We start from the raw sequence: 27,378 nt of genomic DNA, 5'->3' as shown, positions 1-27,378 counted from the left end.
ATTGTGAGGAGTTTGTAAATACTTTTAGTGTCCTGAAAATGATAAGGAATTGAAGTGGTTCATCAGTTTATTTTATTACACGTTCAATTCAGACATCCCATTCCTCTTAATAGCCTATTTGATACAGGTAAAACAGTATTTTAAAATATTGTCTTTGTAGCACAATAGGCTCGCCTTACTGCTTCAACAGTGTAAAAAAAGTGTATATAAATCCATATTGGCAGTATCCTGTATTTATACAATACAAAATATTATTTATTGACAATGTTATCACATATACACAAACGTGTTAAGAGTTGGTTTATCATGCTGCACTTAACGTGGTAAATAGCAATTATTTTAGTATTGAACACGGTATGTTCAAGGCTTCGTTTGATTCTGCCACATATTTCAGTGTCTTCTGGAGTTAGTTTTGGGGGGGGTCTATCATGTAACAAATTTCATTAAAATCTGCAAAGGATTTAGAAGATGAAAAAAACAATGGACCTTGCATGCTCAGATAGTTAACAATATACTATATTAAGTAAAACAAGTGAGATTTCTGGGTTGTTGCGCTGTGTAGTATGGTGGATGTTAACCGACTTTTCAGAGGTCATACTGCCTCCGTCATCAGGGCGATGAATATATTCAACAACAACAACCCAGAAGACAGAAATCTTCATACTCACCGCTGTGAAAACCTCAAATCTTACATAAATTAAGTCAATTTTAAAGTAAGACAATCATTTTGATTTAAACAACGGCAGATTTTTCTCCAAGACAAATGCCTTACACAAATATGGTCTATTGAACAGCGATTCATTACACAGCTGAACCGGACACATACACAAATCTGTCTTTCCAGAACTGCTGGATATTTTTTTGATGTAACTTTAGATTTTTTTTGTGTTTCATCTCCTTTTTTCCCGTCTCATACTATTTAAAAATCTTATCTATATCTCATCATTCTAATATTTGCTTTGGTCTATTTTAAATTTTCTCCTCCATACATGAATATGTGCATGTAGGAACTATTCAAGATGCATTTTCTTCCCAGAGTACGCCCCATATCACTAGGTGTTAAAAAAAACTATTGAATTTTTCTAAATATAATATTAAAAAATGTTTTTGTCTTTTACAAAAACCAGTCTTGGGTATGACATTTGGCATGCAAGTGTTTATTAAAATCAAGAACTTAGGTCCTTTTGTTAGTAACCACCCACTCAATTACCCTGTATATGTCGGGAAAGACACGAGATTTATATTTTCATCTTCGTGCAAGTTAGAGAATAATTTTTTGTCGTGTAAAATGAATAATGCGGACGACTGGCGAGCAGAAGTCTCCGGAAGGGGAACAACTTTGTGGTGGGGGGGGGGGGGGGACCTGTCCGTAACTGCAGGAATGAGAAGCCTCGTCATAGGCACTTGAAGAAATTTTCACTTTGGTAACATACTAGGACGTAGTACAAAACTTTTATCGGCCAACATTCTACGGTACGTGTCAGCGTCTGTTTTTAAGTCTGTAGAGTAAAATGAAATAACTAATGAGTCTTAGAGATAAGAACATAATAGCAAGGATGAGGGTATTGAAATAATAGGAGCCGTTGCCCATGTCAAGGGTTTCTAGGAATTTCTTGGGGCTCATGTAGTGGCAGTAGTCGATGGCGCATTCAAGTTCCTTGCGTTCGTAGCTATAGATAGAGATCAGGGCTCCATCTAGACCATACTTGAGGTAACTGATGTGGAACAACCATCGGAAGTATACCGGCGCATCGTTCATGTGCACGAAGAAACCAGAAAAGATGGTGAACGGCATTATCGCCAATGCACCCCATATCATTCCGTTCTGAAAATAAAAAAAATGGGTGTGATCTGTGCGAATAGAAACGCGTGATAAGTATAATTTGTAAATATCACTTAATTAATTATTCGGTTTTTGTCCGTCTAATCACAATTCATATAAAAAATTTACAATTAAGATAATTAAAATATCATTTGATGTTCCTCATCGAACAATCGATTTACATTTGGAACATCGATTGTTCGATGAGGAACATCAAATGATATTTTAATTATCTTAATTGTAAATTTTATATATGAATTGTGATTAGACGGACAAAAACGGAATAATTAATTAAATATCAGTTTCACAATATGACACAACTATTTCATCTTATAAATATCACTTAAGTATTACGAATTTATTAATTTTCTCTTAAAAATTTGGAAAGTATGTGGGAGAAGAACATCCACATGTGAATCGTGAAATAGATTCTTCTGTCTTTTAAGCATTTTACGGTGCAAATCGCAGAAGAAACTGGTTTAGAAAAAAATATTGATACTGCTGTTAATATTTAAGTATATCTACTAGTTTAATAACAGCTTTCATTCTGAAATATTGCAGATTGTGGCTGTGCTAGTGAAATCAAAGAAGAGAAGAGTGTTGTTGTATATGTACTACTCCCTTCGGACCCTAAATTTCACACAACGAGAGTGAGTACAGTTTTAATTATTTTATTTTTTATATATTCTGTGGAGTATTTTTTAGTGGTCTGTTTTGAAGTCGGAAACATATAGGAAAATTTCGTGCATCACATCAGTAATTTGACAAACATAACCTTCAAAACAATTCACACAGCGGACATTTTTTATTTTTATAAAAGGCTTCAGTCTGCAGTCTTTTTTTAAACTAGGAGCCTGTGTTCTCCAGTATGCGGAAAAATATACCGTTTTTGACCGTAAGCATACAGATGGAGTGACGCAACTCAGTTGCGAGATATTTCTGAAAATAAGTTTGTATTATTATATTTATTTATTACTTATAGTTTATTTAACAATGCTTTCAGTAGTATTTAACATAAAATTAGAGGTTGATCGTGATTAATTAATTGGAAAGGATGTGAAAGGAAGCAATCATAGTGCCACTTTGTCCACCCCACATCCCACATTGACTGACCAGGGTGTGAACCTGGGCCTCTGTGGTGAGAATCCAGCAACTAACACCTGGGCTGTGGCATGGCCCTTTCAAGGTTATAATGCAGGTCTCTGTTTCTCTTACGTTATGGACCAAGATCATGTCAGGCAGGTTAGATGTCTCTCCTATGGCACACATAAGAAAGATAATTACATTATGTAAGATTTGAGGTTTTCACAGCGACGAGTATGAAGATTTCCGTCTTCTGGGTTGTTGCGCTCTGTAGTGTGGTCGATGTTAACCAACGTTTCGGAGGTCATACTGCCTCCGTCATCAGGGCGATGAATGTTAACCAACGTTTCAGAGGTCATACTGCCTCCGTCATCAGGGCGATGAATGATATAATGATATTCATCGCCCTGATGACGGAGGCAGTATGACCTCTGAAACGTTGGTTAACATCGACCACACTACAGAGCGCAACAACCCAGAAGACAGAAATCTTCTTTAAGATAACATTAATAGATTAAAGATTTTTCCAGCTACATTTTAAACTATTAACATGAAATCAACAACATATGGCGCTGAATTTTGTACAAGATTCTCTTGGTATGTGCAGTTATGATTTCCTTAAAATTTATCTGTTTACACTTTGTAAATGTGTAGCAGAAGTATTTGAATTTTGACAGATAAATTATTTTTCCCTAACCTGCGAGATTCATTATGCAGAGACAATTAGCTGACGGTGATTTTAATGTAAAAGGGTAAGACTTATAAACCTTTTAAATATGCAACAGAACCTGGTATGGGTTTTTATGTTGATTAAGGATGGAGGGTTAAGATAATATTTTGAAAAAATAAGCATTACCTGAATGTTCATGGACACTCCAATGAGAAGGCCAATGCTCTGAGCCACCATCGCTACCATAATGCATATCGTGAGAAAGAGAATGTAGCGAACGGCATCGGGCGGTTGTGCCGTCATGTAATACACCACCAGCGTATAGCCAATTGAGCATGTGACCTGCAAATTAATTAAGTTCCTATTAGTTTTGATTTAATTAAAATGTTCATAAGAATTGGCAGGGAACTTCTTGAATCGCTTAGCAACTAACAGATTTTCAAGAATGAGTGTGCTTCATTGGCATTAATTAGATATAAATTGATAATATGTTTCAAAAGTATAGAATCTAGATTGTGTTCAGTAAACCACTTACTTGTATTGGTACATCAGCCAGTGTGATGGCCAGGTAGTAGGATTTCAGCGAATACCAGCGATTAAAATACTCTCTAGAGATGATTGGAATCTCAGATGGAACTGCAAAATTTTTTTTTGGCATTACTACATTCACAGGAAGAGATAAGTGATAAATTAAAATATATGTATGCAGAATGTGTCAGTTACGTTAATCTCTTTTACCAGACTAATAATTGACCTGCCATTTAACCAGAATCATATTCCACTCATAACTAGTTACTCTAACACAAGTTCCTTGGTCCATTCTCCTCCCAAACATATAAATAGATAAATTATGTTCTAATCTCTCTTAATGACTAAAATAAGCTAAGTCGCATTACAAACTACTCTTCTGGTAGGGTCAGGATACAAAGTTACATTTCGTTCAGTGATGAAAATTGTAAAGAATGTGATTCTTGCTGAATATTTTGCACAGATAAGTATCAATCGATCACAACAAATACATCAAAAGCTGGACCAATCGTAAAGTTGCGCTGCGATCAATCCTCGCGTAAAAGATCTGTTTCACTTACATGTGAATATCATTGAAGAAAATGCAGTAAACATAAGGAACATCATACAGAAGTAGAGGAGGCCAAAGTTGTCAAACACGTGCGCAGCATCATTTCCAATCTGATAATAGATCAATCCGATCATAACACCGACAATCAAGTGGATCATTATCCGGGCCACCGTCAGGAACTGAAACAATAAAGATTATTATTAGAGGCTGAAGGCTCAAACAAATAATGTTTGATTAATCAGGCCCTATTTCAAATAAAAACAACGCATTTCACTATTACAAAATTCAATCGGTTATTGCCATTAGCCTAATTGATCAATAGATTGTTTTAGAATATGTGTACCTTGTCCCTAAGAGTCAAGAAGAATGTTCTTAGAAGTAGACAAAGAAATTGGCTCAGGAGAGAAGTAGGATAGTGTCTGACGTGTCTTCTTGCAGTATCAGCGTTCTTAGTTCCGTATTCTTGTACATGACTCCCACGAACTGGTGCTGGAGTACGCGGAATGCGAGGTGTATGGACAGGAGTCATGAAGCCTGGCGGCACTGGTCCTGGAGATAAAAGTTTACTTTATGAAATCAAATCTGTTTAAGTTCTTCATCGTTTTCATCATACTTTGTATTCTGCTGCTTTTTTCACTTCCTCTAATCACCCCAGTAGTGCACGCAGTTGCCCCGTAATTGATATTACAACACATTGTTTTCATATACAGTAAAACCTCTCTAAGTTGGACACTTGGGGTTCCACAAAAATGTGTCCAACTTACAAATGTGTCCAACTTACAAAGGTGTCCAACTTACAGAGGGAAAGAGAAAAAATCAGATTGTGGTCTAATGACAATATAATCTATTTACTTACATAATCTAACTACTGTAGGCTTGATTGAATTAAGAATTAATGATAATAGTATTAATAATAATCTTTTGAAGCCCACTCCCATGCATTGCACATTACACCCCAGCCTCAATAACATTTTCTAAAGTTAATTCAACCAATTTTCGCTTCCCCATCGCAAAAAGAAACATTCCGTTTCTGTTAACGCAGTCTGAACTCAAATGCAAGCGGAGTTAAAATTGTGTCTTCTGCAAAACTGAGGTCCAGTTAAGGGTTCAGCAAAAGAATAGTTAAACACTTGTAATGCATTCCAACGATGGGTTCAATGTCCGTAAGATAATCCTCCAGAGAGGAGGCATTCATCAGTCAGAAATTCAAAATAACAAAATATCTAACTGAAAAAGTTTCCCTGAAAAGCGTCGAAGTTAAGTGCACGAACCTGTCCAACTTACAACAAAAGGGGTGTCCAAGATATGGAGTATTGTGGACATGTAAAATTATAGGATATTCGCCGGTTTGAATTAAAAGTGTCCGATATAAAGGGGTGTCCAACTTGAGGGGTTTTACTGACTGAGTACTGCTTCTTCGATCATTTTATAAAAAGTGGTTAACACTAATTTTGAGAAGCCACGTCGGTGTTCAGAAAACATGCAACACGTTGTTCTTGGTTGCCATGGTGATCTCATCACCTTCTCAGTCCTATGTGGGAAGGGCTTCTTCTGTGTGTGTGTGAATGCGTATCTTCAGAAATCGGGCATCGAAGTAGAGCCATCAGCATTTCCTTTGCTGTAATCCTGTTATAATAAGTACTCGGTAATGTTTACGTGTTACTGTGTATTATTACTGTTAAAATCCTGTGAATGAAATTTGACAGACAGCTTACCAAAAAATCAGTAAAAACCACAAACATTAAAAATAAACAAGTGTAAGAAAAGAAGATTCATTAATACCAACTTTTAAAATCTTCAAAAAAAAAAAAGCAAGTTAGGAAACTGTTCCTTTACTGTGCCGCATTTGGTTACGTGATTGAACGCAAATAGAATGCTGTGAACCATATTTGTATTCTGGTCTGTTTATTTTCTGTTCTATTACCGCGTATGCCGGACAGTCCGGTCCGGACACACGATTACATCACAGCTCCAAAGATGGGGACAGAGATGATCCCTGAAATGTCAGTAATTTTTAACGAAGTGACACGGCCGATGGCCTTAGAAGATTTTGTTAATGTTAGTTGCCATGAGAAATTTTGGATCATACGTTAGTAAATAATTTGTAATCTGCTGACAATCTTACCAAGACGGGAGAAAGAGCTCGTCTCTCTTTGTCTCCTTCTCCAGTCGTTACATTTGCCATTCTGTATGGATGTGACAAGAGCGTCGTCGTGGTTCCCGTATTCACCCGTTGACACTTCCAGCACTGAGAAATTAGAGGACAATGAAGGATGGTTGCAGTCTTGCCAGATTTGTCTGGAGCAAAACTCAGATATCATTTCATTTATGATCAGTACCGAGCGAGCTTCAAATGAAGGTCTTTTAGTTCTTTGTTTGGTTTTTCAAACTAGACATTGAAAGAATGCACAAAATAAGTAAAGTTTGTGGCGGTGATGAAACGTTGGATTCTGTTACAGTGTTAACGTTAGAATTAATTAATGAATAAATTAAGACTGAGTAAAGGAAAAAGAATAAACTAAAATCCAAGTGTCTTGATTTGGAGAATTTTGTGCGAAATAAATTCTATCGATTATTATTTGACTTGTAAGTAGCAGAAATATACGCAAAAAGATTTTTGTTTCCTTATTATTTTTTTTTGTTTTAAAGTTGCATTTCTTTTCAAGTTCAAGGAAATTACTTAAGTCTCACGCACCTCAAGTTTTGGATAGCGTACCAACGCTCATCTGGAATTTAATGTATAAGTGGAAATTCTGAGTATTGGTCAAATTGAAGGTAGTTCATACCAAAATCTGCAGGGTTGTGGTACGACGGACACTCCAACCCTACTTCAGATAAGTAGGGTACCATGCCCTTAATGCTTCCTTGGTAAATACACCTTCCTTCTGTTATAACGTACAGATGATCGAACATCTCGAACAAAGAGGCGCTTGGTTGGTGTATGGTGCAGATCACAGTGCGACCCTCTTTGGCTAGTAACTTCAGCACTGCTAGACACTGCCTCGATGTACAACTGTCAAGACCACTGGAATTTGAAACAACAGTTAAATAAGCTATGCCCCGCACATTTGTCATGTTCGCATTTAGATTTATTTTTAAGCGAACACGAACAACTTCAGTAGGTCTTTACTTGGTGTTATAAATTGTTACTACTGACTTGAGACTAACGTGAAATTATATATGCTTAAAATCATAGTTACCGTTACTAAAAAGGATTATTTTAAAGTTGTACTGAGACTAGAATAAATTTCTTCCTATCTTTTGGATGTTATATTAGAAATGCAGGTCAGAATTTGTGATTTTTTCATCTTGTTGACTTGATATAAAAATTAATCTTAAAGAAGATTTCTGTCTTCTGGGTTGTTGCCCTGTGTAGTCTGGTCGATGTTAACCAACGTTTCAGAGGTCATACTGCCTCCGTCATCAGAGTATGAAGATTTCTGTCTTCTGGGTTGTTGCCCTGTGTAGTCTGGTCGATGTTTACCAACGTTTCAGAGGTCATACTGCCTCCGTCATCAGAGTATGAAGATTTCTGTCTTCTGGGTTGTTGCGCTGTGTAGTCTGGTCGATGTTTACCAACGTTTCAGAGGTCATACTGCCTCCGTCTTCAGGGCGATGAAGATTTCTGTCTTCTGGGTTGTTGCGCCGTGTAGTCTGGTCGATGTTTACCAACGTTTCAGAGGTCATACTGCCTCCGTCATCAGAGTATGAAGATTTCTGTCTTCTGGGTTGTTGCGCTGTGTAGTCTGGTCGATGTTTACCAACGTTTCAGAGGTCATACTGCCTCCGTCATCAGGGCGATGAGTATGAAGATTTCTGTCTTCTGGGTTGTTGCGCTGTGTAGTCTGGTCGATGTTAACGAACGTTTCAGAGGTCATACTGCCTCCGTCTTCAGGGCGATGAAGATTTCTGTCTTCTGGGTTGTTGCGCCGTGTAGTCTGGTCGATGTTTACCAACGTTTCAGAGGTCATACTGCCTCCGTCATCAGGGCGATGAAACGCAACAACCCAGAAGACAGAAATCTTCATACTCACCGCTGTGAAAACCTCAAATCTTACATAATCTTAAAGAAATATTGTTTATGTGGGGTGGACCAGCACTAGATGATGAAATTAAATGATAATAAGATGGGTGGGGCATGTAGCACACAGGGAGTTGGGAAATGAGCTTTGGTCAAGAAACTGGAAGACTTAGGCACAGATCGTAGAATAATATTAAAAAAGATTCATTTGGCTTAGGATACTAATCATTGGTGGGCTATTGTAAATATGGTTATGTACCTTCAGATTACATAAAAAGTTTATAATATATTAAATAGTTGAGCAAATATTTGTTTCTTAAGAAGGACTGCTTCGTGGAGTTTGCTTAAAGTTTGATTCATCATTAAAATTTACCTTGTGGGTTCGTCAAAAAACATTACTGGCGGATTGTTGACTAGTTCAAGAGCAATGGCGAGCCTTTTTCGCTGTCCACCCGAGAGACTTCCAGTCATTGTTTTCTGCACCTCAGATAAGCCCATGGCTCTAATAATTTGGTCAGTCTGAAGGATCAAAAAGTACATCTTAACAATATATCTAGAAAAAATCATCATTTGTAACAGTCCACTGCCTAGTATTCAGGGCTGTGGAGTCGGTGTTAAAATCTCCGGCTTCGACTCCGACCCAGAATCCTTCATAAAATCTCAATATGTATTAATTAGGGTAAACCTACTTAAATTGTTAATGACACCGTAAGAGATTTCATCACCACCACGTGAATCATCAGCCTACATCTTAGACTTATAACCCATATTTAAATATAAGTCTAATGGTTATTGCAGAAATTGGTTGATTTGTATTCTTAAAGTACCGGAGTCAAAGTTACGAAGTATTATTCTCACACCACGTGTCTCAACGCGTCGTTGAATCTCCCTAAGCGTGAGGCGGCCGGCGTCTCACACGGTATAGAAATTGTTCTTAAGATTTTATATCGAGTTCGTAGTCCGAGTCGGTATATTTTTACCGACTCCACCTAAAATTGCTTACGACTCCGACTGCACAGCCCTGGTAGCATTTCTGACCTCTGGCAAGTCCTGGATTTTATGTTGGGATTTACGTAATATTGGTCTAGCTTTGCTAATCATAAAGAACTCTTTTGAACTATGATGTGTCTGAATATCTACTAGTTTGAGGGTTTTAAGAAAGAATTTTCAGTAATTATGAATGTGTAACTTCTTTCAAAACTCCTTTACACAAAAGCGTAAACTGAACTTGTTTTTGTCATTTCTGATTTTAAATAAATCTGTCGTATTCCTTAATTATATTACATGTTGCAACCTCTTTTATTACCTCCTAGTTCCTACGTAAATTGCTAGATAATACTCAATAATATCCAAAACTATTCTCTTCGCATTTTCCATTATTCTAATTTGTATATTATTTTTATATGTACTCTTAAGTAAAAATGAGAAAACATACCCTTTCTTGCTTATGTTTAGGGGAAAATTCGGTCCCAAGCTTGAGGTTGGCAGCAATGGTCATGGCTTCATGAACTTTGAGCAGGGGGTGTAGTTTGTCATCCTGCATGATGTAGCTCGACTGTCTCCGGAATTGACCGATATCCCTTTCAACGCCGTTAATCATTATTGAACCTGTAATTCCATTTCTCCTGCAAAAGATCATAATATTAGTCGTTTACTGCATAATTGTCTACTCTGTGTACATGTAATGACTCAAGAACAGCTGAAATAATTTTCATGATGAGCCACTAAGAGCACGAACATTTTAGAACTTCCAAACTTCCAGTGCCTTCAAAATCTATTCTAAACAAAACTGCACAGGATGCATTTATGTTTCGTTCTGGTACTCTCTTCTATAATTTAGAAATTTTCAGTGAAGTTAATCTACCTGAAATTTTATTCATCAAGTGGTCTCTAGCTCTCGGGACTTATGACATGGTACCCTGGCATCGTGTTTTGAATTAATGTTTTAATTTTCTAAATCACCGAACGAATTTCGATTAAATTTGGTATTTGGATGTGCAAGTTTTTTGACGTAAATACGTCTATATTTTAGGGTCAGTGTCATTCGGCAAAAATGTGTTACGAAAAAAGGGAAACGAAAAAGTGTAACTTCATTCTTATGTTACCTAGAAAACGTCATCTATTTACTCGGCATTGTTGTTACCTATAAAACATTTCATTACATTACATTACTTTACATTACATTTACCACAGACCCATCTTAAGCGTAACTAATTCAAGTTAAATAAGCAAAGTCTTAATCAAACTTTACTCAATTGTAAAGCATGTATAAAGGAAATATTTAGAATAAAGCCAATATATAAACTTCCTTTCCGTATAGACGTATTTACGTCAAATTCTCCGGAATCGTGGTTCCACTGACAACTTTTTAACAAATTTAATTTTGATTTTGTATCTGTTTAATATAACCGATACATGAAACTTAAATTTAACATATAGAATCCCCAAAAAGTCTGGAAGTACGAAAAATTGGTAGCGTACACGACATAAATATACCCTGACGATGAAGGCAGTAAACTCCTCAGAAGCATTGGTCATCATCTTTTCTGGCATCACTAGACAAGTCTATTCGCCACTTGGCCTTCCATTTGACCTTACGATTGGCTGTGACCCTGATGTATTTGATTGGCATGTTCTGGTAGTGGTGAGGATGCGCGAAGCTTTGAATGTGAAATAGCTTTCATTGGAACTCGGTATAGAGATTTTAAATAATATTCACGTATTCATCTACGTGATGACATGATTCTGAGGGAAAATAATCTCTGGTTTCGTATCAATACGCGTTCTGTGTTTAAAATGTACAGAATTACATATTTAACCTCCCATATCGCGTCCTATAATTGTGAGGTCTGTGCTGAAAATTGACGTATGAATTTAAATCTGTCTTACGTAGGATTTGAGATTTTCACGGTGATGCGAATAGAGATTGCGGGCTTCTGAGTTGTTCTACAGGGTGATGTTTTGGCTGTACCCACGAAACTCTATATAAAGCATCACCTTCATGATTTACGCCCTGAAGATAATGACAGTATGTTCCTCCGAAACGTTAGAATACAACGAAAATGCTACATATCGTGAAAACTCAGAAGATCGCCATATTTATTTTGTCTCAGACTGGTGACGTAAATAATGTTTCTTGTTTTTGGAATTTAATTTTGTGCTAAACTTATTTTCAGGCAAACTGCGGTCCGCAATAATTTTCCCGTGTGTATTGTAAGGGTGTGGTATATTTACACATAGGAATTGTGAAGAAAGGAGCACTAAAGGATGGTCTACTCTAGATAGTTTGGTCTAGAATGGGGGCAGACAAGGAATGCGTACAGAATTTTGGTGAGGAAACCTCTTGGGAGACCGACAATTATATGGAAAGATAACATCAGACTAAAGGAGTCTGGGAGTGACTGAAGTGAATAATGCTAGATGGAATGTGTAAGCATCTTACTTTATTCTGTTGTTAGAGACGCGTATCTCCTGCCAAACGAGTTGCCTTCTTTCTCATTGGCCTTGCAAACTTCTTCCTGTCGTCCACGTGGCATTTTTACTACTTAACTTCAAGGCTATTTCGTAAGTTCGCTTCCTAATATCAAAGCAGCAGCAGCGTCAGGAGAAGTGTTTCTGAAACGACGCTGAATCACTCGTTGTAGCGAGACAGCTTTTTGTATATTTTTAATAAATGCAATGCGACCGTCTGATTAACATCCATATTTTTTTATGTTTCTTAAACTCCTACAGATTTTGAAGTTTGGATAAAAATTCATAGTTTATTTAATTTTTTTTTAAACCTTTGGCCTTTGGTCGAGAAGAATGAGATGGGCGGGGCATGTAGCGCGCATGGTTGGGGCAAGAGGTGTACACCGGTTATGAGGGGAAGAGACCTCTGGGGAGACCTAGACGTAGATGGGAGGATAATCTCAGGCGGGATCTATGGGAGATAAGAGTTGAAGGAGACTGGATTTTGTTGGCCCAGGACAGGGTCCGGTGGAGGGCTTTGGTTAATTCGGTGATGAACCTTCGGGTTCCGTAAGCCATCTGGTTGGTTGGGTCCACTATTTGGGAAGCCTGAGGGGAAGAGACCGCTGGGGAGACCTAGACGTAGATGGGAGGATAATCTCAGGCGGGATCTATGGGAGATAGGAGTTGAAGGAGACTGGATTTTGTTGGCCCAGGACAGGGTCCGGTGGAGGGCTTTGCTTAATTCGGTGATAAACCTTCGGGTTCCGTAAGCTATCTGGTTGGTTGGGTCCACTATTTGGGAAGCCTGAGGGGAAGAGACCTCTGGGGAGACCTAGACGTAGATGGGAGGATAATCTCAGGCGGGATCTACGGGAGATAGGAGTTGAAGGAGGCTGGATTTTGTTGGCCCAGGACAGGGTCCGGTGGAGGGCTTTGGTTAATTCGGTGATGAACCTTCGGGTTCGGTAATCCATCTAGTTAGTTAGTTTAAAGTTTAATATGTTCGTTATCTCATGCCATATGGTCTGATAAATGGCAACACAGCACAGCGAATTTCACTTCAAACATCAGCAGGTTTGAAGTTCATTGAAGTCGGCGGCCATAATGTTTGCTCAGCGGTTTCGTGTCACAAGGCTCTCAGACTCTGTACTCAGACTTGTCTCATAAAATTGGCCATACCAATGAGGTCTTCGGTGTTAAGAAAATCATTGTGATTGGTCTCTGCTGTCTGCATCATCGTTTCTTTCACTTACCCAGTAAATAATTTCAAACATGGCGAGTAGTTGAACCATTTACTATTGATCTATTAGACGGTTTATAGAAATATGCTCTGTATTCTTACAGCCTTCCCTGGACAGTCGCTAGGCAACGAAATTGATTAATCAGCAGACTCAGAAACAGGGTCTCTATGAGAAACCGAGAATCATTCAGATGAGAAAAAAATCCCTGCTTCTATAAAACTCAAAGTTCCGTTAATGTTTACCAGAAAGCCAGTCATCTGACCCTGCCTTTTGCCCGATGTTCTAATCAACTTCATAACAGCTGTTTTCTGTAACATCCATTGTGATACAGGGTGGTCCAAAAGTCCTTCAGAAATATACCGTAAGCGGCACACAATGTGTTATACGAACGAATCGTGCGGCCTTCTTTAATTATGGCTTAATTGGAGGATGAAATACAAGGATTAAGACCGGGTATCGGGCCTGGAATTGAACCCCGGTCTTTCCAGATACGGTACATTTTGTTTCGACGCGAATTATGGACAGGAATTATGTTTTTCGGGGTCGGGAGAGAGTTGTACAGTGTTCATACAGAAACATGGAGTTTTATGATTGCAAAAACTTACTTGTATCCTGCGAGAATGTCCAGCAGTGTGGACTTGCCGGCTCCTGAAGGTCCCATGATGGCTGTCAGCTCGCCAGACTGAAATTCTCCGCTTATCTGCTTCAGGATGCATTTAGACTCTGAAATGTGCTGATAGTTAGAATATTCAGGCTCTTATGATTATGAGAAATGTGTCTGAAAAAGTAGGAATTGGGTTGTAGAAAATTTCTTAATCAAAAACTGAGGAAGTGTTCTTAAATTCTGGGTCCTACAGCGTGCTAGTCATACATCTTTGTCACTCAAGAAATGAGTATTCCCATATGATCACATTTCTGATTCGCAGATTCCATGTATTTTAAATGCATGTTTATTAATAAAAATTAAATCTCAGTGGTAATTATATGCCCCACCTTCTTCAACAGTTGTTACCTCCTGGTTTTGTATTTATATCTGTGTGTTTTTCGTATGATTCTGTGTGTAACCAGCGATTATTTCCTTAAACAGCGATAACCAGTTGATCTCTGTAATGGTGAAATGTAATGTTTTCTGCGCGGTACGGCCTGAATTCGTAAATATTTAAAGCTTCAGTTTCAAGCGGTTATATCAGCTAAATCCTAGCACCGTTCATTGCTTTTTAAATGCAGGCAGATTGGACAGGATATATTCCTTAAATCACGAAGAAATTGTCGCAAAACATTCTTTGTGTGCTGTTAGCTGTATAATTGACCGATGAGTTCATGACAGAACAGAGTTTTAATGGCTGAGATAGGCCTTTGCTACCAAATCGCAAATCCTGACTTTCAGATAAACTGTTGGCCTTTGGCACTGTAATAGACGTTGCTTATACAGTCATATGGCGTATTTAGTTCATACGCGATTAATGTTACCACAGAAGAATAAAGGCTTTTAAGAAGCATGATAATTTGTAAGCATCTGTTAGATACGTGTGGCAATGTTCTGATATTAGCATCGAGAGTCTAGCACGGCAGATAACGCCACTGGACCCTGAAATATATTATTTTAAATTCCGTCCTCATCGCAGATTATTGTCCTTAGCTCCACCCCCGTCTCAGATTTCCAACGATTTAACTAACAAAACTCCGTATATACGCTTAATGTTCATAAACTTTCTAACTACATGTCAGAAAATTGTAATCTGCACTGTCATGAAATTTGAGTAAATTATTGCTTTGCGATTTAAAAAGAAACGATCAAACGTTTACCTACGTGAATTGTACCAGTCACTGCGCTTAGAAACTGTAAATATCCCACCGCTAATACATTGAGGGAACACAAAAGTGCAAAAAGATGTATGAATTTGTTATAATAATATAATAGCCACTAGTTCATCGTACACTGTCGTCGTTTCTTGTTAAATTGAAGGTCGGTGGATGTTTGAAGTCGGTGGAGTGAAGGGTCCATTATCTTTACAGAGATTACTCCCTCGTGTTGCATGTTTATTCAGTTAAAATCAAAATGGCGTCCCGAGCTTAATGTTATCCCACGATCGTTAACATTACACACAGGCGTCCCAAAAAGATATATACACGTTGTAATCCGGAATATTAAACCTTGTGTGTTCAGGTGAATAGTCGATTTCCGAACTATCTGCTAACATTCTGAACCCTGTCCGTCACGTGTCACATTTTAATTACTGTTTCTCAGGTACAATCAGTCGTACGTTACAGGATACTGCAAAATCGACATCTTTGACTGGTCTGATGGAGTAATTCGGTTTATCCGAGATAACGAAGAATTGTTTTGTGCGGTGTTGGTGTAACTGGGCACGTGGTGGCCTTAAGTACAATGGGCATATTCATAATCTGTTCACCAGGTGTTCATTGCTCTCCACTCAAGATCAGGTTTAAGATACCTCGTCGGACATGCTCTCTTCATATTTTCGTGAATCTGTAATGCATGATCAGACAGTAAAAATAATTGATAACTTGTTAGCAATTTATTGAACTACGGTCTGTTAAGATTTGATGCTTTCAGATAAGGTCTTCTCGTGCAATCACCTGTGTTAGAATGGAATTAATATCCAATGTTTCGCAGACTGTCTCTGAAGGTAGAGATAACCGCCCGAAACGTCGAATATTAAGTCTATTCTCACACGACTGTTCGCACGAGAAACTTTATTTTAGTTATTTTGTCGTCAAGCCTTTCTGTTCGTCGTCACCTCGAAAGAAATTGATGTACACCCCTGATCTGTGTTGCAGTTACAGAAATTTTTAAACATCCATGAGCTTCGGTTCTAAAGCTTCTGAAACGAAGTACATCAAATCAATAATCTGAATTAGAATAAAGTGGTGGGTTTCTTCCGAATTCGTAAATTGTAAATTGAATCTGCGGCAGCTCCATCTCGTGATTCTGCACTACAAACTTGCAGCTGTTGTCAGACTCTTTGTGTAGGCGGAAAGCGGGCTACAAAAACAAATGAACAAGCGAGAGTGACCTAAATTTCTTCAAACTCGTTTTATTTCCAGTCACAGTTTCATCGCGACCTAAGAAAGACTAACAACACGTGGCACTTTCGGAACCTCGCTGCAGATGTGAACGGCTTTTCGACAACCACTAGGAAGAAATTCCTCTGTCCTCCCAGTGAAGATGCAACAAAAACCAAACAAAGAAAATAATTTTCACACGAGCAGCCACGGCCTTGGGCCATTTTTCTGCATGTATCTTGGAAAAAAAATCTTATTCTTGCAACAAATTACTAATTCCATGGCAAAATTCCCATCCTTTTATGGAATTTGAAGGTTCCATTACCGTGTCCACAAATGCCTTCCACTGAAAGTATTCTGTATCTACTAACTAACTAACTAGATGGCTTACCGAACCCGAAGGTTCATCACCGAATTAACCAAAGCCTTCCACCGGACCCTGTCCTGGGCCAACAAAATCCAGTCTCCTTCAACTCCTATCTCCCATAGATCCCGCCTGAGATTATCCTCCCATCTACGTCTAGGTCTCCCCAGCGGTCTCTTCCCTTCAGGCTTCCCAACCAGTACCCGGTGCACACCTCTTGTCCCATCCATGCGCGCTACATGTCCCGCCCATCTCACTGTTCTCGACTTAATCACCCTCACAATACTGGGGGAGCAGTACAGATTTTTAAGCTCGTCATTGTGCAGTTTTCTCCACGCCCCATCGTCTTCCCTCTTAGGCCCAAATATCTTCCTCAACACCCGATTCTCAAACACCTGCAATCTGTGTTCCTCCCTCTGAGTGAGAGACCATGTTTCGCACCCATACAAAACAACCTACTCCACACCATAATTAAAGATGTATTTTTAACAGTATCCTCTCATTTACTTCAGGTTTTCTGAACACATTTCTCATCGTGCTACCGACTATACCCCGAAATTAACCCCACACTGCATATTTACGGTGGCAGAAACTCTTGAAGTTGACTGTACACGCCTCTCAGATTTCACCCTCTCGGTTTTATCACCCTAATAACATTTGGTGAAAGACACGAAGTCCTCCTTGCGCAGTTTTCCCCAGCCACTTGTTTGTTTTTTCTCTAGGTCTGCATATTCTCCTCCGTATTTCAGATTCTGCCTTTCCTCATGAGTTAAGGCCAAGTGTACCTTTTTATGTCGAAACAAATTGTAAAGTAGCAAATTTTACTGCTAATTCCGTCGTTTCTAATCGTAAGTTTAAAATACATTCTGTTCTTAATTTTACGTAGAAATAGTGTAATAAAATTTGCATATGTTAGGGGGTTCGATCCCCGACGGGGGCAGAGGATTTTTCCTCTAGCCTCTGCGTCCAGACTGGCTCTGGGGACCACCCAGCCTCCTATACAATGGGTACCTTGGTCCTTTCCCGGGGGTAAAGCCGGCCGGGGCGTGATGCTAACCACTCACCCCCATCTAGTGCCGAGGTCAAGGAAGAGAGGAGCTATACCTCCACTCCCCCCAAGCGCCTACATGGCGTATAGTGGGACAAACTTTACTTTACTTAATAGTGTAACAAAATTTGCATATGTTAGGTGTGTGACCGACCGAATTCAGGCTAAAAGCTTCAAGGAACTATTTCATCACTCACATGGGCAGAAGGGCGAAACGTGTACCATTGTACCTCTGAGATAAGCTGGTTCGTTGACCTGTTGCACATTTTTCTTCATTAGGTCTACGGCGTTAGATATTTGCTAGTCACAAGTCAGAATTTTTATGTAATAATTGAAATGCAAGCCTGCTTAAAGTGGGCGTGAATCTAGTGTTTATATTAATTGCGTGTCAATACCAGAGAAAGATTTAAGATAAATGAGTGTACCGAAGATAAGACAATAATTTTGTCCCGGTTCAAGTGCACTGTGAAAGCCTCGTGTGTCATCCGTGGCTCACTACACAGCAGATTTACAAATGACTAAAGCATTGACATCCAGGAATTTCTTTTGGCATTTGTCATCTGTTTTATTCTGTTCATATGCAGATTGTAACATTCAAAGAATCCATTAAGACCGAATTTGGAGTGTCTGCTTTATGTTTCCCGTATAAAGCACGTGGTAGAGAGAGCGTATTGATGTATCCATATGCTGAAGATATTCTCTCTTTCACGGCGAATAAGTGTAGTGAATTCTTCTCGAGGCTACTAGTCGTGTAGGTGGGTTAATGGAGACTACACTACCCTGAGGACGAAGATGGTTCTTGAAACGTTGGTGTTTTCATCATTCAGCCACCTGACACGGCAGGTAGCCTCGAGAAGAATTCATTACAATTTCTCTCTTGTAAATAACGTAGCAGTTTCATCACCGCTGTCACATAATCTCGTCATCTGATCCAACTGAACGCTGTTTAGATACCAACCAAACTGTGTCCTAAGTTACATTTCAATATCATTCTCCCACGTGCGTCTCGAATCTCGCTAACAATTTTCCTACATGAGATTATATATGAAATTCTTGAATCTCCATCCACGCTGATTGGTCCGCCTCTGTATCTCCTTTAATGACCAAGGCGATGCTAATTGAAGGGTACAAATTTTGAATGAAGCCCCCCCTAGTTGACTAATTGTCTCCATGCTCTGCTTTTCAACGCAAAGGAGCAGTTATTCAATTAAATACTTAGAGATCGTAAACTTCTAGTTCATTTAGTGCGAGGGATACAAAGCAGCCGTTGAAGTTGTCCGCAGAAGAGCTCAGCGCCGAGAGAACCTCAAATCCTACTCCGCGCGGCTTAACAACTGCCTCGGATTTGTCTGTCTGTTCTCAACTTAGTTCGGGATAATCCTCCGTCTTATCTGGAGATATCCAAAATCAAACCAGGATTAAAATCCTTTGTTGGTTATTCTTTTCCGTACTATACATATAAGTAGCTTCACCAGCGTTTCATCAGTAGAATTTTTAATCTCTCTCTCTCTCTCTCTCTCTCTCTCTCTCTCTCTCTCTCTACCATCCCATACGAGTAAATCGTCACCAGTCCTTTTTTTTTGTGGAGGACTGCTTATCTGTGCGAGAGGCCATTGAACTCACTTGTTGCATTTGAGGTTCTCACGGCTTCGAGTACGAAGATGGCTGTCTTCTGGGTTGTAGCGCCGTATAGTCTGGTAGAAGTTTACCGACGTTTCGAAGGTCTTCGCTGCCTCCATCATCAGGGCGATGATGAACAACAATCCAGAAAAGCGTCATCGTATTTATACTTGTCGCCGTTAGAGCCAAATCTCACAAAATTTGGTATTGTCTTCCACGATCTGAAGTTTCTTCGGATATGAAACATGCGAAAAGAAACGTTTCCTATTATGCGTTCAGTTTATGTACTTGGCGCAAAGAATCAATACACATGCAGTTTTTTTTTTGTATGAATACTGTCTTGCACTAGATAATATAATCTTTCTTGATGATAAGTTATCAGCACCTAGCCCCATTCGGTTTGTTGCTACAGCGTGAAGTAGGAGCCTGAAATGGTTCTGTTTCGCCCTGGAAAGGTTTGTCAGACTTCCTCTCTATGGGCGTTGTTTTCACTTGTTAATGCTACAGAATGCCCTGTAAAGACATTGTGTAATGCATTTATGTACAGTAATAATTTAATACAACGAGCAACGTGATCGTGAAATAAAGTGGGAATGTAATTAATTTATGCAAGTTAAATTAAGTCTGGTGAGCCGCCCAATGACAGTGAAGGGGAATACGCTTTGTACTAAGTAAGATACTTAAAATGAGCCAACATATCTCATAGCAACTTACACGTATTTTCTGAAAGTGTGAATCAGACGGACCAATTCAATTTAATACTTGATATCAAGAGAGACCTGGGATCTACGTTTAAATATGCCCTATTTAAGATGTGAGAAATGAGGTTCTCATGGAGACTGGTATGAAGATGTTTAAAGATTCGTACTTTGGCACAATAACTGTTTACCACGTTACGTAATGTCTGTGTCGAAGTCCACTTTCTACTTGTCCAAGATCATTCATTTTGAAACATTAACCAATAATGTTACTTGAAGAAGGCCTCTTATATCACAGCCCCAACAGAATTCTGCTAATTTAATTCCTGTATATTTTATGATACGTTTGAGTTTCGTTCCAACTTCTGTTGACAGGCATTTTTAGGCCTGGTGAACTTTAAAATGGACATTGTTTGAACAGTTAAATCAGCCCTGCAGGCATAAAAGTACGGCCACACGTGTTTCTATGCTGTAGCGTTGCAACGTCAGATAGCAACATTACGCATGCGCGATGAATGTCATTAAGACATGTACTTGGAAAGAAATTAATTTCATGTTTATTATACAGGGAATGCAGTTTTTGAGAAAACAACCAATACGTACTGAAATGGATTTTCTGATGGATTTATGGACCTTCGGAGTGTTGCATACCCTACGAAAGGTAAGACGTGCACTTATGTATTTATTATTTTATTATTATTTAGTGTTCTGTCTGACGACAGGTCCATATGAACAGGATCCTTCTTCCATCCTTTTCTCGGACTGGGACCTGTTCATATACGTTCTTGGCAGATGATCCAGAAGTGGTTTGCCATTGCCTTCTTCTGTGTGTGAATGGAGTAATTGTTGGGATGCCACGGAGGAAAACTCCGTGTTGCCTAGACCACGGCCTTGCTCAACACAAGTTATAAATTCGGGCACCGCCGGGAATCGTACCCGAGACCCCAGGATTACAAGGCCAGCGTTCTAACCGCTAGACCACCTCATCTTATTATTATTTAGTGTTCTGTCTGACGACAGGTCCATATGAACAGGATCCTTCCATCCTTTTCTCGGACTGGGACCTGTTCATATACGTTCTTGGCAGATGATCCAGAAGTGGTTTGCCATTGCCTTCTTCTGTGTGTGAATGGAGTAATTGTTGGGATGCCACGGAGGAAAACTCCGTGTTGCCTAGACCACGGCCTTGCTCAACACAAGTTATAAATTCGGGCACCGCCGGGAATCGTACCCGAGACCCCAGGATTACAAGGCCAGCGTTCTAACCGCTAGACCACCTCATCTTATTATTATTTAGTGTTCTGTCTGACGACAGGTCCATATGAACAGGATCCTTCCATCCTTTTCTCGGACTGGGACCTGTTCATATACGTTCTTGGCAGATGATCCAGAAGTGGTTTGCCATTGCCTTCTTCTGTGTGTGAATGGAGTAATTGTTGGGATGCCACGGAGGAAAACTCCGTGTTGCCTAGACCACGGCCTTGCCCAACACAAGTTATAAATTCGGGCACCGCCGGGAATCGAACCCGAGACCCCCCAGGGTTACAAGGCCAGCGTTCTAACCGCTAGACCACCGTGGCATGGACGCACTTCGCTTTAAAACCAAACGTCTAACACTGGGACTATCTCGGCAAACAGGTTTCAAAGGTCACTGTTCGAGGACGTATGTGTGTATGTTCTCCAAATAGCAGTTGTCTGTTCTACGAACTGTCATGTGACTGTTTTGCTCTTTTATTTACTGTAAACATGTGCGTGTGGTATGGTTGAACGGAAATGAGAGAGGGATCTATGTAATTACAGTGGGAGGCACATAAATATTCATATTTAGACCTCGTCATTGTATATCAGGTTCATCATGTAACTTTGGAATACGTCATTGTAGGAGAACAATAGTTAACTAATAATCGATATTTAATTCCAAGAAGTTTGAACTTGGAGATAGCAGGATATCTGACAAAGATACTTATAAGTCGATATTCTTCGAAAAAAATGTCTTCAAAGCATAAAACACTTTAGGATATGTAAATATGAACCATTACGTGTTTCTGTAATTTCATTTCAAATAGAATCTCAATTTTTTCTCGTTCTGTTCAGACTTTAGAATTGTTAAATAATGTCGTACACGTTCGGTGTGAACAGCAAATGTGTTAATGCCTATAAAGAATAAGGGTGTGTTGAAAACATTCACAATAACGTGCTTATATCGTGGTGGCGTCTCATACGACACGTATTCCTCGATGTTCATTTCTCACTTCAAAGATGGCTTCACGCCAGACTTTATTTTATATTATAAGAAGATATATCCAGGAACGATGAATTCTTCTCGGGTGCTTGTTACGTGTGCGTATTCTCCCTCGCCAAGGACAGATCTCCCAGGTTCTTTGCTTCATATGTAGGCGAAATTTGAAATCTTACCTAACCTTACCCCGAGACCAGCAAAATTTGGGGTCAGAGATTAAGTAAGTCCCTTAGGACCGAGGGTGTGATAATGTTCTGCTAGGTCAAGGCAATAGCACACCTCATGGGGGCAATGACAGATTATGGAGCAGTGGTCGTATAATGATTAGCGGGAGAAATTCAGAAAAACTCAACCTGGCCATCTCCCGTTTCGTCCTCCACCACGAATATCATCCAGTATTAAACCCAGTTTTTCGCAACGAGGTGCCAGTGTCTAACCGCCTGAGCTATGGCACGATCTATAACAGGTCATATAGCCTGTTCAGTAAATGTCACATACTTTATGTAGATTATTTCATTATCACTGGTGTTTCTTTTAGTAATTTACTACTGATACCAGTTTTTATATCAGTAAAATTACAGTTTATTTCTATGAAAACTCACCTATATAAACTCTGTGTAGGATACAACATGTCTTCGAAACAAGTGAAACTTTGGAATTTAAACAGTCTTCTGTTTATGTACCATTATGTTTCCATAGCAACCATCTTGTGTCGATTCCTTAAGAATAAAATGTATTGTGAAACGAGCTTTCCAGTAAGTAATAGTGGAGTTGTGGACGCTTATTAAATGAAGTAACGATAATGCACGAAAGAATTTAAGATCGGTTTCTCTACGCTGCGTAACATCGTCTAGCAAGAACTGGTTTTATCTTTGTACCGTAGCCTTGAAATACCTGTTGTTGTTGTTTTTTCCCCTCTTGAAGCTTCCTACTTCCTACATTGTTTCTTATTCCTTTACTCTGAACAACGCCATTTGCTTATAAAATCAAAAGAATGTGTATGTGTGTACTGTATTCAAGAATATACCATCATGGCGAGCTGTCCTGTTCGTCGTTAAGAAACTCTCAGAAAAACATGCACAGATGTTCCGACCGGAGAACTTTTAAATGTTCTCATTAGTAGAAACATTCTAACACAAGTTCCAGGGAGCAATGTTCAAGAAATCTGGTGCCTTGTTCTCTATAAATGACCTTAAAGTTGCAGTTACATATTTATAATTCAATTAAACTACTAAATTTCAGGTGGCACAAATGTATATACCATACACTCGAAAGTTATTACGTATCACCTAAAAGTTTCGCATCATCGCCATATTTATAAGATATGAGATTCTTTCGACAATTAAAATGTCAGTGTTTGTCTTCTGGGTGCAGGTAGGTGTGCCCGGCTTGTTTTCAGGTTCGGTGCATGTATGTTGCTTGCAGAGACTCGGGAAATTTAAGATAGCTTTGGGATATATTGATTTAAACTTGCTTGCAAGCACAAGGAAGTCACTTTGAACATCATTGATAACGCAATGTAGGCAAGATCGTAAGCTCATAAATTGGAGACCCCCTTCAAAATATTGGGCCTTTGCGTCAGGATGAAATTAAATTGAGTCACAGTAACATTAAAACGTTTAAAACAATACACATACAATTTTAAACGTGGGGAACAATTATGTTTTTTTTTTCCTGTATGTAACATTGAAGTTAGATTAATAAATCGTACGTTTATAGCATCTTATCGTGTCAAAGCAAAAATAGGTACAGCTTATGATGATAAAGTGTATTATCAAAAACTTTTAAACAAATAATGATAAGAATACAGCAAGCTCTTTCTTTCAATATTCTTCCTGGATCTCATTACCTGTTGGACAACCCCAAGAAAAATATAAATTATATTAAAGTACCTTTGACGTCAAATGTAGTTAACGCATGAAGTACCTAGGGATCCATTCAGGGGCTGTGAAAATATTTGATTTATCGACAGAGAAAGCCAAACCTTCATGCTGTAGACTAGTTTCAGGAAAAAAAAAAGGTTTAATAAATGTTGTCCACATAACTAAGCAGTGTTTCACTAATAAGTAAATTATGCAAAGTAGTATTCCATTCTTGTTTCATATGACAACGGGAACTCATCCAGAACCCAAATGTCTTCGAAAACATTACTCTGGGTGTGATTTTAAAACACGGTTAATTTGTTAATGTTAATTAAGCAAACGATAGGTTTCCTCTGAAGAGCAGTCTTGAAGAATTTTGTAATTAATTTTCTTGTAAGTAGCTCCATAGGGCAGAGTCCATGAGATGGTCGCTTAGGAGTTAAGAAACGATGTGTTTCGTGCTTTATGAAAACCGGAGGTTAATTCTCGTCTTTACAAGAGCCCCGCCACTGGAATCTGTCCTGAACGAGAGAATTATGATGGTTGTAAAAACAGTTATACGGTTCTGATTTTGTTGTTTTAAAGCCTTTAATAAATTTTTCGCTGGTGTACCACTAATTCGAATTTAACACACTAAATGTACCAATAACCAAATGCGTTCTGGGGAAAAACTTATCTATGTTAATATTATTTTTGATTTTCTTACTTAGTTTGGCTCGCGAACGACGGGGAAGTCTGAATCTGTAAACACGCGTAGTCATAAACATTATCTCATGGGGGGTGGGGGCCCAAAATCTCTTAGTAGCATAACCATGGCAACGGTGATTGCACGATCGAGGTCTCTGTTGAAACATATTGTAACAGTGGGAAGGTTAGTGTTGGAAAACATTGTACAAGGACAAAGGACAACGTCAGTACAACATTGTCTTGAGGTGGATACCTCGGATCATAGTGCAATAGTGGCCTACGTGATGTGGCGTAAAGAACGCCTTTTTATATATGAAGATTAACGTGGCATCCAGACCGAGCCCGACGTTTAGGGTAGAGTTATTGTAACTGAGACCTACCTCGTCTTATCCCGGTTTTCACAGAGTAAGAAAGCTCGCTGAAGGACAGGTTCAGAGTTCTCGAAGAAGCGTATTGCTCAATCGATGGCTGAGGACTTGTTGAGACTGTTGTAATAGGACTCAGGTGAGGTGGATGCCTACAATTCTCCAGTTTGAGGGTCGCGGGTCTTTTGGCAGCTAATCTAGTATTGAATAAGATTGTTTCACTATCTGCACTAACACTCTCTACACTATCACTTATAAAATTATCACAGTCACTAGAAATGCTACAGGCAATGTTGTATGGACCTACAGATGTTGGCGGAGTGTTTGTACTACTGCGTAATATGGCACTCGTGACGGAATCAGGGCCCTCCGCCATGCTGTCAGAGCCACCACGCCACCTCCTACACTGTCGACACACGCACAACTAACTGATCACATAGAGAACTGGCAACCGACCTTGCTGTTCGTCTCTTGCAGCCAAAGACACAACTCACTCGTTCTGTCTTCTTCGTCAGTACATATCTGCTAATGGCATCCAGCATATCAGCTTCACAATAATCTTATCTAGTGTCTGGTGTCTCGCATAGCACTCCCGGACCGTTTACCCTGCATGCCCGAGGTTCTGTTTACAGCACTGATGATGATTGGTGGGTGACTGACTTAAACCAGAATCTCGTGAACTAGGCATACCTCGGAGATATTGCGCGTTCGGTTCCAGACCAACGCAATAAAGCGAGTCACACGAATTTTTTTGGTTTCCCAGTGCATATAAAAATTATGTTTACGCTATATTGTAGTATATTAAGTGTGCAATAGCATTATGTATAAAAAAACGATGCGAGAATTATCAAAATGTGACGCAGAGACATGGAGCAAGCACGTTGTTGTTGGAAAAATGGCGCCGATAGACTTGCTCGACGCAGGGTTGCCACAAACCTTCATTTTGTAAAAGAAAACGCAATATCTGCAAAGAGCAATAAAGCGAGATATGCCCATAAGACCAGTTATCCTGACAGGTTCCCCCCCCCCCAAATCCCACCAAACAAATATCGGGATAATACCTCCAATTAGGTCACTGTCGCTTCCTTCCATGTCCTTTCCAATTCATTATTCATTCTCTTATCCGACGCTGTGCAATCTTAGCTGCTGACAGCGCCGTTTAATAAACCACAAACAGCAGACCACAGTTAGATCAAGTTTCAGTGGATACTTAAAGGAAAGAGACATCTTAGAAGATGAAGACATTGATGGAAGATTAGTACCAAAAGCGTGTGGATTGGATTAATCTGGTTCGGTGTGAAGACCAGTGGCTCTCACTTTTGAACACAGTGATAAACGTTCGAGTTTCATATAAGGATTGAAATTTCTTGACTAGTTGAGCCACTGTTAGCTTTTCAAGTAGGGCTGTACTTCATGCAGTTGGTTAACATTTCTCGGGGCTCGTTATTTCTTTATATCGTAAGTGCATAATATTGTACGAAACTGTTTGTTAAAAATAATATACATGGATCTTTGTCCACATTTATTGTTGTTTTTTTAAGATTGTCGGAAATCTAAATTACGTTTTAATATACGGGTAAATTAGTTGCGCATATAATCCTTCATTTGTAAATTCCACGTGCTTTTACCCTCACTCTGTAATTTGCTTCACTACATGAGAAAATTGTTATAAATACTACGATATGAGACAATGTTAAAATGTGTTCAAAAGTAGTCGCGCCGTGCTATCGCGGCAACTTCTCCTTCTGCTGTGTTTAGCGTGTAGCCGCTAACAGCTCGAGTTGCGACCAAATATCAACGTGTTTTGAGCTTGCATTCTTCTGTAGTAATTACAATCCTTTGCTGTGATCCTGGCGAAACCGAAGTTAGTCTTCTAGGCCTTGTGGGTAGATAACAATGTTTCGGAGTAATATATTGCCTCCATCTTCATAGCTGAAGTTGTGGTATGAATAAATATGTCTACAGGATCGACAGGCTGTTGTGAACGCTGTAATTTACCTTGCATAAAAAGGATTTTTTTTTTAAATATTCGAGGGTACTGTTAATTTCCCAAGCAGGACTCTTTCGTTGAAAAGAATAATTCCATTTTCTCTACCTCGG

General features: G+C 39.1%; 2 protein-coding genes across 3 annotated transcripts in view; one reads left to right on the top strand and one right to left on the bottom strand.

Moving 5' to 3' along the window:
- Trim9 (E3 ubiquitin-protein ligase Trim9) overlaps positions 1-27,378 on the top strand; it is a 260,942-nt gene that overhangs the window by 164,094 nt on the left and 69,470 nt on the right. The window contains exons 11-12 of one of the 2 annotated variants that reach the window (XR_002546544.2): positions 2,384-2,472; positions 20,694-20,786. The gene's annotated coding sequence lies outside the window, so the exon portion shown is untranslated. The remainder of the gene's footprint in view (positions 1-2,383; positions 2,473-20,693; positions 20,787-27,378) is intronic. The other variant, XR_015534669.1, reaches the window with a different exon arrangement.
- Positions 50-25,901, bottom strand: LOC110839584 (ATP-binding cassette sub-family G member 4). The gene is made up of 11 exons (XM_087347071.1): positions 25,294-25,901; positions 13,974-14,091; positions 10,110-10,299; positions 9,048-9,193; positions 7,440-7,678; positions 6,779-6,901; positions 4,997-5,202; positions 4,664-4,832; positions 4,111-4,211; positions 3,762-3,917; positions 50-1,825 (listed from the first exon to the last, which is right to left on the bottom strand). Exons 1-11 carry the CDS (start codon positions 25,652-25,654, stop codon positions 1,481-1,483), a joined length of 2,154 nt encoding a protein of 717 aa, XP_087203197.1. The 5' UTR covers positions 25,655-25,901; the 3' UTR covers positions 50-1,480.

The sequence above is a fragment of the Zootermopsis nevadensis genome, unplaced genomic scaffold, assembly GCF_977971745.1.
Source record: "Zootermopsis nevadensis isolate Lab colony 2312 unplaced genomic scaffold, Znev_1.0 Znev_ptg000011l, whole genome shotgun sequence".
Classification (NCBI taxonomy): Eukaryota; Metazoa; Arthropoda; class Insecta; order Blattodea; family Termopsidae; genus Zootermopsis; species Zootermopsis nevadensis.
This window is presented reverse-complemented; position numbering and strand designations above follow the sequence as displayed.